Below are 18,561 nucleotides of genomic sequence, written 5' to 3' on the forward strand. Positions count from 1 at the left end.
ACTATGGCATAGGTACTGATGACGCATGTCATTGTCACCGCGCGCACTGCGTTTCGTGGTCCCAGCTGGGCTACTACGAAACTCGAAGTTCGTGTCGTGCGGTCCCTTTGACACTTATACTATTTAATACGAGAGCGAGAGGGACGGTACGATACGAACTTCGAGTTTCGTAGTAGCCCTGCAGGCACGCAGTTCTTCTCAAATGCGCGGGCGTGCGTGCGAGCGGACAAGGCGGCCATTGCCATTCCGTTCTGGAATGTGCCTTGAGTGCGTAGTTTGAGCATCCATGTGTTGTTTTCTGTTTTGTAAAGTTAGTATTTTTTTATTATGTCGCATTTCTATTGCAACAACGACGTAAATGCATTTTTTTAAATGACTTGAAAAAATTGCATTTACGTCGTTGTTGCAATAGAGGTGCGATGTATTGTTTTTATCGGTAAAAATAATTAGCGTTCCGCATTTGTAATGAGCTAAGAAATCTTAGTTTCATTCATCAACTCTCGCTCAACCAACAGACTATAACTCGGATGAATAAAAAATACAAAAGTAATTATACTGTTTATTAAAAAAATAGTAAAAAAAGAATTTCTTAATTGAGTCCCGTTTCAAAACAAAAATACAAGTAGTATTTTTCATTATTACACACAAGACCCTTTCTACATGTACAACATAAAAATATTTGTACGCCATAACGATACTAGCGCCATCTAGCGATATTCCACCTGTCAGAAAACCCTCATGACATGAACAAAGTGCTAAAAGTATGTACTAAAGAGCAGGCTATAATATAAATTAATATGTTTAGGGGCTGTTTCACCATTCATTGATTAGTGTTAACTGACGGTTAAATGTGATGCCGTCTCCGTCTATTCGAACAAAACAAATAGAGACGGCATCACACCTAACCGCCAGTTTACACTAATCAACGGACGGTGAAACAGCCCCTTAGACTTTTGAGACTATCGCATTAATTTATTTCGAGTGTTTGTATTATTGTTCCAATTACACTGATGAGCAGAACAACAGGTCACTTATCATACAAAGTTGCATGAAAAAAAATTATAACGTTAAATCGAGAGTAAGATTGTTTTTTTTGGAATCTTTTTGTATTTTGTATTTTAATTCCAAATTTTACGGTCATCCCGTAAAACCTAAATTGAAAACACAAACTGAAATATAGATGCACAGAAAAACCAGAAAAATAAGACCTGCACTGGGAATCGAACCCAGGTCCTCCCAGGTCATTCGTGTCTGTACCGTTGTCCAGCAGTGGTGTAGCTGTAGAGCACGTGGCACGGAATGCCGAGGACCTGAGTTCGATTCCCAGTGCTGGTCTTATTTTTCTGGTTTTTCTGTGCATCTATATTTCAGTTTGTATTTTCAAGTTATATCGAGATTTTTTTTATATCGCGATCAAAAATGTAAACAGATGGGTTGCCACCATAAAAAAATAAACTTAAGCAGTGGTTAGTCTAAAATCGTTGAAATACTCATAAAAATTATCATATTCAGATATAAATAATTTCTTATAAATAATTAAAATATTTTATTAAATTAAACAGCGAAAATTTGTTTCGTTCGCTCTGTTTCGACGTGAAAGACGGACAAAAACACACACTTTCGCATTTATAATACTATGGATTTTAATAATTCCGATTCTGGTCCGACTCTGGTCTGGTCATCGTCAAATTTGTATTCATCGAAATACTAGAATTCAAAAGTCTTTTGCCTATAGGTATCTGTCACTTGAAATCATGCATCTTATCATATCCTATCCTACTAATATTATAAATGTGAAAGTTTGTAAAAGATGTTTGGATGTTTGTTGTATAGATAGTTAGAGAAATGAGATGAAATTCGGTATATAGATAGTTAGAGGCCCGGGGAAGGACACATGATAGTTTTTATATGATAATTTTATCCCGGAAAATTGCATAGTTCTCGCGGGAGAGCGTTAAACGACTTCTACGCGGACGGAGTCGCGGGCAACAGCTTGTAATATATGTTTGGTGAATAAATAAATCGGAAAAAAAGATTGTATACTCCTGGAATGTCACTGATATTGACACTTTTGTTTGTTTACAGTTTTGATCTCGATTTTCATCTCAGATTATACTTTTCTTCTTATAATAATTTTTTGATTACTCTTGATATAAATGAACGTTGGTCTAGGTCATGACGTGTGTACCTAACTACAGATACTAAGTATTATGTATTAAAAAATACATTGTATGTGTTGACGCGTGTCTCCTGTGCATGTTTTTTTTTTCAAAATAACAAAAACATTTACAAACAGCCGCTCCGAAAAATATACAAAACTAGTCTTTGGCCTTTCGCTCACGTGGGAAAAAAAGCTAGCTCTACATCAAGTGGGAATTTCCGGAAAATTCCTTCCGAGTGCACTGCACCTTTATGATTCCCAATGAATATGTCTGCCAAATTTCAAGTCCCTAGCTCCAGTGGTTTAGGCTGTGCTTTGTCTGTCAGTCAGTCTTTTGGTACCTTTATTCCGATCCGAGTAAGTCGTGATGACCTAGTGGGTCGTGGGTCCAAATCCAGGCTAACACTTCTTGAGTTTTTCGAAATTTATGTACGAAATTACATCTCAAATTTACACGACTTTTAGCAAAACATGCCCAGGAAACGCACCTTTAAATAACGATATAGCTTAGTGGGTAATACAGTAAATATGCTTATTTTAATACTAAAGTTATATTTGTTACCACGTTTAGTTTAGATAAAGTTTTTTTTTTACTTTATCAAGTTTTTTTTTAGTTTATCAAGTTTTTTTTTCATCTTGTTTTTTTTATCTTGACATTTTGTTTTTTTTTATACATTTTTTTTTATATTTAATGAAGTCATTCACCACTCGCATTCCATTCATTCATCCCATTCATATTTTACATGTAGAATACTGTTTCCTTTAACACAGACATCATTACTCATTACACAGTAGGTATTTAAAGTCTACGAGTACATACCAGATGGGCCCTGTAACAGGGGCAAAAAATTAAAACACAGGTTCTGCTACCCCAATGGAACTACTTTAGTTCTGCAACTTCAAAAACTAAGTTATTTTATCATTATGTTTATTCCAAACAAATTAAATGGTATTTTCAATGTACGGCATCCAATAGCCTAAATGACATCGCCTGTCACGTAACGAAATGACGGATTTCGCAATACATTGCTGGTCCAATTAAACTGAATTATAATAAACATCATAATACAAGTTATTTTCAAATGTTGTAGAACTAAATTAGCTCAAGATGAAGAGTGGTAGCTGTGGTTTAATTGTTTGCTCCTGTTACAGGGCCCACCTTGTATATTACCATAGGTACTCGTGTGTACATTCGACTACGATCGCGTGTCGCGGAAGACACCAGCGGTCGAGCTGCTCCGTACGGATTGGTCAGACTTTAAATACTGTGTGCGATGCGAGATGCGAGCCGTTTGATGGAACTTATCCTTAACATGAACACGGGCGGAGTCCGCTGGGCTTTTAGTGGATAGTGGGCATTAGGAAGTGGTGAAACCAGTGGCGTAGCTATCGGAGGGCTGTAGTGCACCGGACCCTCACGCTCCCATCCTAACCAGCAAATTACGGATAATACCAGAACAGAAACCTAGTGGTGCCTCTAAGCGCACATTACGCCAAAATAGAGATATAGGAGGCAAAAAAGCCCATTTTTTTGCACTGAAAAAAAAATGATTTGTTGGGTTTACCAAATTTGCAAAAGTTTACGCATTAGGCGGAAAATATGATAAACTAACAAGAATTTGTAATTGAACTTATTTGAAAGTGTAACTACTTAAAAACTTGGCAGCGATTTTGGGCAAATTTTTTATGTACAAGTTTACTTTGTATGTAGTTTTAGTTACCTTTATTTTGATTTGTACTATGTTCTGTTTTATTAATAAATACCCCCACCTTAAAAATGATGAGGTTGTTGAATATTATAGTTGCTACCAGTTATGATGTAAATGAAGATAATGAACATGAAGAGTACCTATCTATAGTTAATTATCAAAGTAAATTTTACTAAACAAATGATAATATTCAATGAATATTACTAATGTATTTTTGTACAACATTATATCTAATCTACCAAATATATATTTGATTTTGGTAAAATCAACCAATATTTTGTGAAAGGACCAAAATCAACCGTCGACTTTGGTTACATTTACACGGAATCTGGTAGACCCAACCCATCATTTTTTTTCAGTGCCGGGTGCCCTGGCCCCTATTTTCTTTCACCAACGTGACAATAGGGAATACCTATTACTGCAATGTTCTGCGAATCAAGAATTATTTTTGCTATTCGACATTTATTTGTTAATTTGTCGGTAAATTTTGGCATGAGGTTAAAGCTGTGTCAGTTTTGCTTTATAGGTAATTGTAGTGTTTCGTGATTAACATATGCGTATTTCGAAATGGCTCTATGAAAGTTGTCACTGTCAAGAGTGGTGAAATAGGGACAGGTTACTTAGCTACGCCACTGGGTGGATTAGGGAAAGGTTGGTTACCTATATAGCCACGCCACGGGGTGAAACGAGTCCTTGGGTCCTAGACGAGCGTGAGATTGGTGATGTTGGGTGCTAGGGCGGCGGGCGGCATCTTGCGCACGCTGAAGCGGAAAGCGAGCGTGCCCTCCCTTGCGAAGTGCGGCACCAGGCGCGGCGGCAGCGCGGCGCACCGGCCCGCGCCGAACGACGCGTCCGCCGCCTCCGCGTCGCTGGTACAACGCTCCGCGAACACCGCGCGTCGCGCCGCGTCCTGCACCAATAATTAATGGATTGGCACAAGATAGAGGACAAAACACTAAAAGGACGGTCGGTCGCCAACCCGATGGTCGGATCTATCGACGCGCAATCGGCAAAAGCCGATAGAAAAAAAGCTTTATTTCTGCGCAAAAGACCGAAAAAGACGTCGACGCACCAGCAGGTGTCGCCCGAGCCGATTCGAACCCAACCACCCCTTTTTAGCTCTTAATGAGGGCTATCGCGAATGAATTCGCCGCTAGAGGCGCTAGTGTAGCGTGAGGTCTCCGAAATGTCAAATCTCATAGTTTTTGAGTGAGCTAAACAATAAGATTTTTTTTGTGAATATTTTTAACCTGCGCAATTATGCATTACGGGGCAATGAATGTCTGTGTTTTGAGACAGTTTTGTCTTTCGGAAACTTTTGCGAACAAAACAAGACTAAGGTGGTTGCGATACCTAAACTTTGTTTTAACGCCCGTAATAACAGGCTCTGAAAGCCACACTTAAAAACCTCACGCAACAGTGCGCCATCTAGTGAGACAAAAAACGATAGCCCTCATTGCGTGGACGTAAAGCTTTTTTTGCCGATTCCGCGTCAATAGAAGTGGGGAGACCCTGAGGCAATAACGAGGCTCGCTTTGCCTGCAGCTTTGAAACAGGCAGAGGACAGTGGTGTGGAAGCAGTTCGTCAACGTCTTCGTAAAAAAATATAAAAACGGGACGATCATCAGAAACTAAGAACACGATGAAGTAAAGAATGCGTAAGCACGCGCAGCGCAGCGCAAGGTACACAGAACAGAAAACGCGGCGCCCTTGAATCAGTTCTCATACTAAGGGGCTGTTTCACCATCCATTGGTTAGTGTTAACTGACGGTTAAATGTGATGCCGTCTCTATTTGTTTTGTTCGAATACACGGAGACGGCATCACATTTAACCGTCACTTAACACTAATCAATGGATGGTGAAACAGCCCCTAAATGTATATAGAAACTTCGCGATCCAAAGAAGAGACGAGGAGGACGGAGACGCCCTCGGCCCGTATCCGCCCCACAACGTCCCGCGTCGCGCCCCCGGTCCACATCTCTTCTGTGCTGTGTGGCTTACGCCAACATTCTTGTATTATCACAAGATAAATCTCTCGCCAGGCGGATGTTATGCCTAGGGTTTATCTAAAATAAAAATCCGGCAACACAGTGACTGTCACACTGGACAGTGAAGATAGCTTAAAAAAAGTATTTCATTATTCATGTCAAGTATGTACCTACCTGTTTACTGATGACATGTATCTCGTAAATGTAGAGATTAGCGTTCTTCTTGCTGCCAATGTGTTGCACGACCCAGTCGACGCCGTCGGGGTCCGTCTTCATGGACACTATGAAGTGCATGTTGCCCTGGGCGACCAGCCACACGTTGCGCGCGCTGTGTCCCTCTCGCACGCCGCGGACCTCCGTCTCGGAGCCCGGGACCAGGCAGTTGGAGGGGTGCTTCTGCTTGAAATGGTCCATCATTTGCTTCAGTTTACCTGAGAACAGGGACAACTAGGGTCACCGACATATCCAATCCAAGCGAATTAACTCGTTGAAGCGACAATTGCGTTACGTAATACTTGAACGCTCCCGAGGAGAGACTGACTGTTGGCTGGTGACTGTCTGTTACCTATCCAGAAGCAGTTGTTGAATGCGGCGTTGAGCGGACACAGCATGTCGCGGAAGATGCACTCGCGGCCGTGGTCCTCGGCGTCGCGCGCCGCCGTGAACACGTAGGCGCAGCCCGCGGCCGCGTTGGCGCACGCGCGCTTCACGGCCCGCGCCGGCGCCCCGCGCGCCGCCGCCGCCCGCGCCGCGCTCGCCGCCTGCCAACACCGGGCCGTTCATTGACCGAGGGCGGATCCAGGATTAAACCCTGTCCAGACGGAGCGTAATGCGCGCGAGGGCACTCGCACGTTCCCGAGGTACTAGAGTTACATTCGGGAAACAATAATGTACAACTCGGAATGTACATGCAATAATGTACGACGTGATAATCCGAAGCATTATTGCTTCCGATTATCATGGTCGCGCATTATCAGGGCGTACAAAATATTTCGCGCGCTGTAATGTACGTAGTGATAATGTACGACGTGATAATCTGAATCCAATCGATTGGCCATGGATCGAACGAGCGCAGCGAGCGAGATCGATATAGTCGGGCGGGTTAGGTAAGGTATATTTTTTTTATTTCAATCACGGAAATCGTAAGGCATGATAATCTAAAGACATTATGCTTCGGATTATCACGTCGTAAATTATTGCGCGTACATTATTGGTTCCCTGCTAGTTCGGTACGGGGTGATAATGCACGGCATGATAATTCGTGCACATAAGCACGGATTATCAGGCCGTGCATTAACAAGTCGTACATTAACTACACCCGAATCAATAAGGGTTTTCAAAGAGGCGGAATATCGCTAGATGGCATTAGTATCGTGAGGTACGTTTGACTCGTGATTGGCTCATTTAGTTATTTATCTAATCACGAGCAAACGTCAAACGGATCTCACGATACTAACGCCATCTAGCGATATTTCGCCTCTGTGAAAACCTCATTCGCAAGTTCTTGCGGTGCGTCGTGCGAGGTCGTAGATTTTTACGATGCAAGCATCGCAGTTTTTTGTACAAGCCATGGCCATGGGGAGTCACATGGTAAAATTTTAGTTAGTTTTTCCCAAGTAAAATATTGATATTTATTTATTGTAGAATAAAATGAATCAAGTAACAAAATCGATTCTCCTCTTTTGTCATAGAAAGTATGTATTATGTTGTCCTAGACCCAATGGTTGCTGCGTAAGGCGTAAGACAGCCGTGATGGCATTGCAACTTAGGGCTCCGGATTGGCAAAACATCTTGATCACGAACGGCTTTAACGTATGGCACAGTGATCCCAACCACATAGTTTGCTGACCTGCTTGCCTTGCTCGTTTCCAATGCTTCATAAAAAAAACGGTAAAAAGTCGCCTTCTTGCCTTTTCAATGATGTCTTCCAAGGTCCAGTTCCTCATGGAGGTCATGGGCTTGCGGCAGATGGGGCAGTTGGGCGGCGCCAGGGCGCTGCTGCACGCGCTGCAGAGGCTGTGCCCGCCCTGGCACTGCAGGATGGGCGCCGTCAGGGTCTCCAGGCACACCGGGCACTCCGGGACGTCCACGGCTGATGCGGACATTCTGGGAAGTAGAAGTACTAAGTAGTAAGAGTAAGTAGAAGTAGAAGGGATAAGATGTTGGTGGAAAGAAATTGTGAATGAGATTGTGATCGTGCGTGCTTGACAATGAGGCCTTATAGATATTCGTAGAATGTACGCTTTTACAAAATCACCGCAGGACCCTTAGCTGAGTATTTGTGGAGACAATGGCACATGGACGGTCGAAGTACTAGCGACTGTACATATATATTTCTATCGTCTGTAAAGTAATACGTACCTACTACCTAGTGTGTATAGTGCCTGTATTACCAATGGTCCTATATTTTATTTTTAGTATTTGTTGTTATAGCGGCCACAGTAATACATAATCTGTGAAAATTTCAAGTGTCTAACTTTTACGGCTTAAGAAATAGAGCCCTGTGACAGACGGACGGACAGACAAGACAGACAGCGGAGTCTCAGTAATGGGGTCCAGTTGGCAACCCCTTGGGTAGGGAACCCTAAAAACATACCTAATATGTAACATATAAACAAAATTGAACTTTTACTAACGATTATTCCAAGAAGCAATAACACTACTCTTGTTTCTGGGTTACGTAGGTAGATACCTAAAAGTACATACTGTTGATATTTGATATGAAACATTGTTAGAGGAGTCTAGTGGTATGATGGAAGGGTAAAGCATGCCTGGCTAATCATAATAGCCTATTACTAATAGAGCATTCCAGTGGTTTGAAACATAATTATAGCTTGTTTTCTTTCATTTATTACTCACATTGATAGGTATATCATTATTCAGACTGGTTATGCAAATAATCTTGCAGCTTTTGTGCATTTTTATCAACTTGAAATAAATTGGAAGATTCACAATTTTTATGCCATTTTTAACATTTTATAAACAATTTAATATCAAATTTAAGAATAAATAATTTAATTGCAATAGGTAGGTACATGTATTTTTTGCTTGTGATATGTATTTTTTTTTTACAGTATAATTATGTATTTAATTAAAAAGCTACGTTTTATTTTAAATTTTGTGCCATCTTTCATATTTAATAGTGAAACTGTAATGTATGATATTTAATTTAATATCAACTTACTTATTTTGGTTTTCAACAAATTTAAGTGTACCTAAATATTTAGATCTGGCAGTTAATTTACTGAATTTTACTGAATAATCATAGAAGTTTACAAAAATTCCATAAGCATTGCCAAAACTCAAGTTATGGTTTGTCATATCTCATATATCTAAACTTGTTTATTTGAATTTCATGATTTATTCATATTTTACTTTTGCTACAATTCGGTTTGCTACAAACCGGTCATAAACATTAATTCGTTTTTAAGGAATATAAAAGTCTATCACAAATAATTATTGGAGTAGAAAAATTATCTTATATGTATATTAAGATTATCTATATTATATAGATTATCAGAAAACATTTTTAATTTTCATTCAATTTTTATGGAATAATCGAGAAAAACTAACAAAAATGCAACATTGCCAGCTCACCAGGAATAAACGCTCTTAAGGTCCCCCTGTGGTGTCAGGTTAGAATTACACCTTTCCATTTCTTCCGTGGATGTCGTAAGAGGCGACAAAGGATAGGTATAGGTTAAGGAATACCATAGGCGATAGGCTACCAACCTGTCAATATTGTACCTTTTTTTTGTCAAACTGTAAACCTAAAATTGCTAAAAGTGGCTCCGAAGCGGTAACGTTTTGTGTGCTCTGCCTACCCCATTTGGGAATACAGGCGTGATGTTGAATTAACAGTCAAATTGTAACACATTTCTCAGTATTTCGAACACAAATGGACTAAAAATACCTACATGTACATATTTTATTAGCGGTACCTATTATGTTTTTATGATAGAAGTTAACACACTTAGAAATAGTTTCGTTGTTCATTTAAAAACAAGTGTAATTTTTTTTTTTTTTTTTTAAATGGAGTTTACATAATTGTCACTTTTTGTATGAGAAACTTAACAATTATGTAAAACTAGCCGTTACCCACAACTCCATCTGCGTAAATATCGGTTTTAACTATCCCGCTGAAACTATGCAATTTTCCAGGATAAAAACTATACTATATCCTTCCCCGGGACTCATTTATCTGTACTTATACTGAATTTCATCTAAATCGGTTCAGCGGTTTAGGCATGATGAAGTAACAAATAAACAAACAGACTTACAAACTTGCATTTATTATATTAGGGGGATTGCAGTACTTGTAAATTTTATTAAATAGGGGCCAAAATTTGCCCTATTAGGTTAGGATGCGGGTTGTCAGTGTCCAGATGAGTGGATAGAGATGTCAACCTTTGATCTCAGTGGCAGTATGTATGAATTTAAACTGACAATGGATGACTTAAAAATTCCCAACTTTGTATTTTAAGTAACCAAACGGTTTTCAGTAAATGAAAAGTGCTTAATTGCTTCCTTACTTTTGCCTCTTCAATAAAATTTCTTAAATTATTATTTGAGATCCAGAAGAAAGACGCAAATAGGTGCAGTTTTTTGTTTATTTGTTGCAGTTACCCAGATATTGATATCTGATAGTTACATTACTATTTGTATGCCTAGACAGCTAATTGCATTATATTTACCAATATCTGGAACACCTAATTTATAATCCTATATTGACAAGGATATTTTACATACCTAATGGATAGTTAAAACAAGATCTATAAAAACTGCATAAAATGTATCAAAAAAACTTCTCCAATTATAAAGTATGCTTTTAACACTGTTATACAGTTTTATAAAGTAAAACTTTTGAAATACTCCCTCATAATGCTGTTTGATTCTAAATAAATAAAATAAGGCTAATATGAACAAGCTGCAGCTAGCTATTGTTATTGCGTCATTGTCAAACAAATTAATTTTAGTCACAGGGCAGTAATTCTACTTCATACACAAGTTTAATTGTTTGATAATTAAATATAAAGCTGATCCAACCCGCACCTAGCACTAGCCGAGATAACATCATCCCAACTCAAAATTATTTAAAATTACTTGTCGCTTGAAGTATTACTTTGTTTTCAATGTAAATACAAAATTTTAGAAATAGAAAACTTACCTGAGTATGTCTAAATCACTATTTTGTAAGATAAAAGTAAAATAATAGCAAAAAGTTTTGTTTCTACAACACCCTCTTCCAAGTTCCAACTAAGAGCGAGCGAGAGCGACAGTCAAGTCAAGTCAGTCATACCATACATACATACTCATAGTCAACGAAACGAAACGAACAACTCATGCACCACACTCACGAAGTACTCGAACAAGAAAGAAAGAACAAAGAAAGAAGGGTCATTGGTTGGTTTGGTTGGTTGGTGACTGATTGACAACTTTGACAAGTACAGACTGACCAACTTATCTGTGGACCAAGCAATACTACACTTTATATGAATGACATTAAAACTTTTTCGATTCACAGATAAGTTGGTCCGTCTTTATTAAATTTATTTATAGTCCGTTTATTTATTTTTTTATATGATTCTTGTCCATCAGAGCACAATTTGGCAGTGTGTACTTATAATAACTAGCTTTTGCCCGCGGTTTCGCATGCGTGGAATTCGTTTATAGCGCGCTGTTTACTCGGGAACGTGCATTTTCCGGGATAAAAAGTAGCCTATGTCACTCTCTGGTCCATAAACTATCTCCATGCCAAAAATCACGTCGATCCGTCGCTCCGTTTCGACGTGAAAAACGGACAAACATACAAACACACACACACACTTTCGCATTTACAATATTAATAAGAAGTAAGTATGGATTAGTATGGATGAATAGTGGGTTTGCTGTTATTCGTGTAAAAAAAAATCTAGAAAACCAATGATTTTTTACATATCAACAAATATCCGATCGATTCGAGTTTGACTTGACATCTGCGATAAAAAAAAAACAATGGGGGTATTCCCGGAATTGTCTATGATGGTGGGTCTAGACTTGAGCTGTTCGAGACAAATGTTAAAAAGACCATGTTCTAACAATTTACTTCAAAATTGACTTGCAAAAAAAAATGGTGACCTCTTAATTTATTTCTACATTTCTACTATTTTAGTCAATTAAAATAATCGAACATGACCCTTTATTACGAAGTGCAAAATTCGAACTTCGTGTCTTGCCGTCCCGCTGAAGCTTATATGATTTAAAACGAAAAAGTGATGGGACGGTACGATACGAACTTCGATTTTCGAATTTCATAGTAAGTAGCCCCTCTGAGACAAATACAAATAATTATTTTGCTCAAATAATGAACGCAAAACGCAAGAACGTTAAATGAAATAATTGAGTTTAGTAAATTATATACCCACCCACAGAGTTGGGCTCACATCACACAACTTCACTTGGTGGACGGACACCGGAGGACGCCATCGATGGCGGGACGATGAGTCGCGTATGCAAGGGATTGGATTGGGCCTGACATTGTGCTGGAGGCTGGAGGACAGGGAGGTGTGGAGATCAAGAGGAGAGGCCTTTGCCCAGCTTAGTTAGTCAATAAAATAATATTTATAATCACTAAAATACGATATAAAATATATAGTCTCAAAATAATTTTAGCAAAATACTGACCTAAATATAATTCTAAGTAATTTCCTTAGTGCTAGCATTTTTTCATTCCCTTCCCTTCCCTTTACATGCCTACATGAGACCAAACGGGAAGTATAGTACCCTCATAAAAAAAAACAAATCGGTTCATAAATGACGGAGTTCTGAGGTACTTAACTAAAAAAAAAATACAACCGAATTGAGAACATTTTCTTGAAGTCGATTAAAAGAGCAGCGAGCTGCGACTGATCATTATTTCTTCTTCAACGCAGAACTTTGCGCTTCCTTCTTTATAACAAACTTAAATGCGAGTTTCTCATCCTCCACATAGTGTCGCAGTTTCCGCAACGGTATAGACACGCATTTGCTTTCCCTAAAGATGTCATCGACTTGGATGGTGTCGTTAAAACAACGTTCAACGAATACGACACGGCTTGCTGCATCGTGGACGCTATTGATATGAATCTCGTAAATGTATCTCCGTGCTTCTTCCTTACTGCCGATGTACTGGATGCAAATGTGGACAGCCTTGTCGACAGTAGCGGTTTTTACTGTGATGAGGAAGTGCATATTGGTCTGTGCAATCAAGTATACGTAATGCATGTCGCGGTCTTCACAAATACCGCTCACTTGCATATCAGATTCATTACATATATTGCAGTTTAAAGGATGATTTTGTCTGAAGTGGTCCATCAGTTGCGTTAGTTTTCCTGAATAGATAAAAGAAGCGTTTTAAATATTAACGTAATTACCTAGTCAGTTCGTATTTGTACAGTACAGTCTGTTCCCGAACATACGTACGTATCCACTTTTCCATGCAATTAGTATGAAAAAGTGGATACATAATAAAGTTAGGGAACCGACCGTATCTACATAAATAAATAAAAACAAAAGTGATATCAAGGCTAAGCACGGTAGCTTTGTCGCAATTCACAATTTTTAATAAACATTCAAAATGAGAAGGAAGTTTCAAATGTTAAACTTTTCTACTTCTGATAATCCAGAGATTAGCAAGATCTTTCTGAGGGCCTCCGCTAAGTCGCGCGGGTGCACGGCTTGCCGCGGGCGTGGGTATGCTGTTTCAATAGGTTTCAACAGAGCAGATCGAGCCCGTCTCAAGCAGCACTGCTCTGTTAGATGACATGCAACAAGTACGCCGCGTCCGCACCAAGCCGCGGCATACATTCGCATTTGTTAGCGGAGGCCTTGAAAGTAAGATTACCCGTCCAGAAGCAAGTGTTCAAAGTGCCAAGTGGACACAGCATGTCGCGGAAGAAGCACTCGCGCGCGTGCTCCTCCACCTCGCAAGTAGCAAGTGCGACTTCGCAGCCCGCCACCTGGTAGGGGCAAGGCAAACGCTCTGCGATTGCCTGCCAACACATAACTTAGTCAATTGCGTTATTGTTATTACCATTGTAGGTATTTGACTTTTGGTTTCAATACCCATAGGTACATATTGGTGCCCTTGTCGAATCCCGATGTCAAATTAAACAACATTCACAGCTCATAAACCAATTTTCGAAGCAGAATAGTTCATCACCTCTAGCAAGTAATGGCGCATGGCCGGCAGTGGCCGGCGCCCACTGGAGTGGTCGAGTGGTCGAAGCGTGCGCTGACTGCTGAGTGCGGTGTTGGAATTTGACACTGGCTCTGGCTCCTCCAAGAGGTCATTACCAAGTGATAACATTCTGAAAACAAATTATCTTTGTCGGAGGTGTTCGAGCTGCGCCGAAATATTCGAAAGTAGAGTAGGGTAGAATCGCACTCGTTTAATGATTAGAAAAGGAATAATAGAGTTTTATGTCCGTAACAAACGCTACCGCCTTGTGTCACTTTAAGGAATGACCTTCATTATTCATAAAGAGTTACAAACCCGTTGCAGGAAAATTTATCTTTACGAAACCAAATATCGAAATGACTGGTAAAAAACAACGACAAATACAATAGGTAGTAAATTAACAGACACACATACATAAAACGAACATAACACACATAAAAATTACAGTTTACATTGAGAAACCGATGTACAAAGGCGAACTTATCCTGTAAATAAAGGGATCTCTTCCAGTTAAACTTTGAACGATTGACAAAACAACGAAAACAAAGAGTTTATTATTTGACTTAAATGAATGTACACCTGTAATAAACTAACGCATTGCGACTGAGCTGGATCGTCGTCACTGACGTAGTTTAATGTTGTGTTTTAATGTTTATCGTGTCTTCGTTTGCCAGAAAAACTTCAGCTATTTTTGTCATCACTCGAAACTCGCAACCTTGAGTAAAAGTAAAAGGTGGCCCACGTAGAAACCGAAACTATATAAATAAAATATATATTTTATTTATGCGTACTTTACCTACTTTTCTTGGAGTATAAAAACAAAGAAATTATTCTAAAACTAAAATTGGTAGATTCACAGATATACCGTTACTGTTACTATAAGTGCAAATACGATACGTTCACATTTGTATCAAAATCTTGATCACTCACTATAACACATACTAATACATTATAATTTTTCGTAATTTATTTGACTTTATTTATTACTCTAGATGCACCTAAATATTATTTAATAATAAATATTAAGCGATAAAGATCACTAGGCTCTAAATCTGTGTTTCAAGTTCAATGTCAAAACTGTTTAAAAGTTATATTCTCGTATGGGTTTATTCTTATCCTTACCTTAGTTCGGTTGGTCGTATAGGATTTAGGAAACAGTTTTCTACAGTAGGTACAGAAGATGCTGCTAGAGTTTTGGAGTGTGTTGTATTGCAAGACTACATACATTACATTACACTTTATGTCTTGTTGGTATATGTGTTGTTGTAGGTTGGTATTTTAGAAGATGTGCTACCAATTCTATCTATTTAAACCGTTTCATCATGTATTATTTGCTTTGTAATAAATAGCACTGGACAAGGCCAAAGTTTTCGCCATTTTAAACCCTTTTTAGATTATTATTTTATTCGTACATTTTAGCGTTTCTTGAGTACGCTTAAACATTCTTATTGCCAATGTCATATGTCAGTCAAGCATTGCCCTGCCACCGTCTGTCTGTCTGTCTGGCTGTTGTCAGTGTCATCATTCATAATATAAAAGAAGGCGTTTATAATAAATAACAATTTTTCTTATTCTTAGCAACCCTTATAATAATATAATAAGATTTGAAAAATAGCGTTGTTACTTACGCTTACATTATGGCCAACTCCAAGGACCGAGAAGAACCCGCAGTCCTCGCTCTTCAGAGCTATAAAAAAAAAGATTACTCATCCGCTCTTCAACATTTATCCGAATTAGAATCTCTCGTTGGCAACAACAACAAGAGACTCCAGCACAACAAAGCCATCGTGGAGTTCATGTCTAGCGGTATGAAGAACGTGGATAAGTTTAAAAAGGCCATCGCGCAAGTGACAAGTGTCAACTTTCCGGAGGTCGACACGAAGGAATCGACATCACCTTACGCGCTTTACAATTACGCTGTTCTACTGTACCACTCGCGCTATTACTACCAATGCGCTGTGGTGCTGGAGCGGTTACTCAATTCTAAAAGCGTCAAAGACACCAAATTGCATCAGCAAATAGTCCTGCTGATGATGGAGGCGACGCTCTGCCGCCGCACATACAACAAGACTCTAGAGGTGGCCAACAATCATGAGGAGCTCATGAGGTCTGATAAAGAAATAAATAGCATGTTTGAGAGACTCGTCAGCAGGGCCAAATTACTACTGGGTCAAAAAATTGTGTTAAATCTATCTGCTGATTCCATTGAGAACATTTTTGTCATTGCTCAGCAACATTACATCAATGGCGACGTAAAGGAAGCAGCCAACACCTTAGGACAGTACAGAACGCTCAAACATAATTATGATTTAAAGACTCAAGGGGAAGACATTTGGGCAGCTATAAATAATAATCTGGGTGTCATTTATATGTCAGTTAAGAAACCATATTTGGCCTCAAAATATTTTCAACATGCAGTCAAAGAACATTTTAGAGCCATGGAGAGTGAGGCCAGTGAGCACCTGATAGCCTGCAAGGACAGGCCTCTGTATGTGTACAATCTAGGGTTAGCTCTGCTGGCAGCAAACAACTCGGAGGGGGCGTTTGAGTGCCTTGTAGAGACAGCCCGCCACTACCCCAACAACCCACGCATCTGGCTGCACCTGGCCGAATGCTGCATCAAGAAGTGCTGCAGCAATGAGGCCCAGCAATTTACAGTTAAAAAACTCGGGAGCAGTCCACACACTAGAATCTTGTTTACTAAAGAGGTCAAAGATAAATATTCAACCAGTGGAGAGTCTTTTGCAATACCAACTTTGTCATTGGAGTTTGCGGCGCTATGTCTTAGGAACGCTATTACATTACTGCCTGAGCAGGAGCCTACTATAGATCCATTACTGCCCATAGTGCAGGCTCCTCCGGGACCACCTATCAGCTGGCAGCAGTGTTGTGAGGTCAAGAACTCAGTGCTGGTGTTGCAGAGTTATGTGCTACTCCACATGCAGGACCCCCTGTCGGCGTTGATGAGTGCCAATGAATTGTTAAGCCAGCCCGATGTGTCTAACAGCCACAAGGCCTGGGCACACATATACGCAGCCGAGGCTCTTATCAACTTGGACAGAATAACAGATGCTGTGGAACATCTCCACCCGCCCATGATCCATGATTTGGTTTCGGTGCTCCCGTATCAGATGCGCGACATGATAGCAGTGTCCGTGTGGGCCAAGGCTGCCGTTTGCCACATACTTAGAGGAGATTTGGTAACAGCAAAAAAAATTGTAATGCAAATAAGTTCCCCTAGAGTTTTACCTTTGCAAATGTATCTAGAAATTTGTACTGGAAATATAGAAAATTGCCACACAACATTAAGAAAACTGAGAAGTCTGTCACAATGATGTCTATCAGTATAATAAATATTTCTTCTCTTGCATTTTTATTTTTTGTGATTACTCTTCGGCAAAGTTGTACACAAAATCTATTCCGTAGGTATGCTTTTCATTCCCATATTAAAAAACTGACCAAGTGTGCCATTACGAAAAAATCATACTACCCATATTAAACATCTAATATTTTTTTAAGGATTTTGTATTTTGTATGTAATTTTCCAAGTTCTTTTTATAACTTAAGTGCTACTTACTCAAACTAAAGCCGGCACTTAAACTTAGCCATTATAGTTTTCCTTGTAAGTTTGATATACATTATAGTATGTAACATTGTGTAGTAGGTAGGTACATGATATTTTTCAAAAAATTCAAACCATTTAGCTTTGGGGGGGAATCAGTTGAATACCTATTTTGCAAACATTTCACTGAAAAACCCCTCAATGATTTTAAAAGACCTTGGTACCTATCCAATGATACCCCATCCATCACCCCTCTTCACCCCTACTTTACCTATCCTCGCTATAGGTAAATGAAGCGATTTTATTGGTTCATGTCATGACATGACAAACACATTCCTCGCCGCACAATATATCCTCGCACATATATCTTGCTCGCTAATCCTGCCGTGAAGCAGCAGTGCTTGCATTGTTGTGTTTCGGCGTGGAGAGTAAGACAGCCGGTGAAATTACTGGCACATGAGGTATCCCATCTTAGGCCTCTAGGTTGGCAACGCGTCTGTAATACCCCTGGTGTTGCAGATGTTTATGGGCGGTGGTGATTTCTTACCATCAGGAGACCCACTTGCTTGTTTGCCATCCAGTCGAATAAAAAAAAAAAAAAAACATATCTAGTGGAAACACAGTCTAAACATTCGTATTTTCCTCCAGATTTCAGAGGTGTGTGTCTGTGTATTAGGAGACAGGAAAGCACACTATAGGTAGAAACATGAACTCTAATACCTTAATAATAGAGTGCATGTGCCGATATTTTTGACCACCTTGGCCGCTCCGAAATATCTGATAGCGACTGTACTAATACTCTTTGGGGAAGCGTAAAAATGCGGTGAAGGAAAACATCGTGAGGAAACCTGTACAAACCTGCGAAGCAATTCAATGGTGCGTGTGAAGTTCCCAATCCGCACTGGGCCCGCGTGGGAACTATAGCCCAAGCCCTCTTGTTCTG

At 39.5% G+C, this 18,561-nt stretch overlaps 3 protein-coding genes across 6 annotated transcripts; 1 reads left to right on the forward strand and 2 right to left on the reverse strand.

Annotated features, from left to right (window-relative positions):
- Window positions 1-545: 545 nt before the first annotated feature.
- On the reverse strand, window positions 546-11,676 carry LOC141431326 (E3 ubiquitin-protein ligase siah-1-like). Its single transcript, XM_074092473.1, has 5 exons — window positions 11,027-11,676; window positions 7,770-7,965; window positions 6,425-6,620; window positions 6,034-6,290; window positions 546-4,780 (listed from the first exon to the last, which is right to left on the reverse strand). The coding sequence occupies exons 2-5, from the start codon at window positions 7,962-7,964 to the stop codon at window positions 4,571-4,573; spliced, it is 858 nt and encodes a 285-aa protein (XP_073948574.1). The 5' UTR covers window position 7,965; window positions 11,027-11,676; the 3' UTR covers window positions 546-4,570.
- Window positions 11,677-12,500: 824 nt separating this feature from the next.
- LOC141431327 (E3 ubiquitin-protein ligase siah-1-like) lies at window positions 12,501-15,290 on the reverse strand. 4 transcript variants are annotated; one of them, XM_074092474.1, is made up of 4 exons: window positions 15,179-15,290; window positions 14,039-14,186; window positions 13,721-13,868; window positions 12,501-13,208 (listed from the first exon to the last, which is right to left on the reverse strand). In XM_074092474.1, the coding sequence occupies exons 2-4, from the start codon at window positions 14,183-14,185 to the stop codon at window positions 12,751-12,753; spliced, it is 753 nt and encodes a 250-aa protein (XP_073948575.1). In that variant the 5' UTR covers window position 14,186; window positions 15,179-15,290; the 3' UTR covers window positions 12,501-12,750. The 4 variants fall into 4 exon arrangements, with proteins under 4 accessions (XP_073948575.1, XP_073948576.1, XP_073948577.1 ...); XM_074092475.1 differs by lacking the exon at window positions 15,179-15,290 and adding an exon at window positions 14,636-14,762; XM_074092476.1 differs by lacking the exon at window positions 15,179-15,290 and adding an exon at window positions 14,509-14,590.
- A 264-nt stretch (window positions 15,291-15,554) lies between these two features.
- Not10 (CCR4-NOT transcription complex subunit 10) lies at window positions 15,555-17,426 on the forward strand. Its single transcript, XM_074092479.1, has one exon. The coding sequence runs from the start codon at window positions 15,694-15,696 to the stop codon at window positions 17,389-17,391; it is 1,698 nt and encodes a 565-aa protein (XP_073948580.1). The 5' UTR covers window positions 15,555-15,693; the 3' UTR covers window positions 17,392-17,426.
- The last annotated feature ends 1,135 nt before the right edge of the window (window positions 17,427-18,561 follow it).

Source organism: Choristoneura fumiferana, chromosome 9, assembly GCF_025370935.1.
Source record: "Choristoneura fumiferana chromosome 9, NRCan_CFum_1, whole genome shotgun sequence".
Taxonomy (NCBI): domain Eukaryota; kingdom Metazoa; phylum Arthropoda; class Insecta; order Lepidoptera; family Tortricidae; genus Choristoneura; species Choristoneura fumiferana.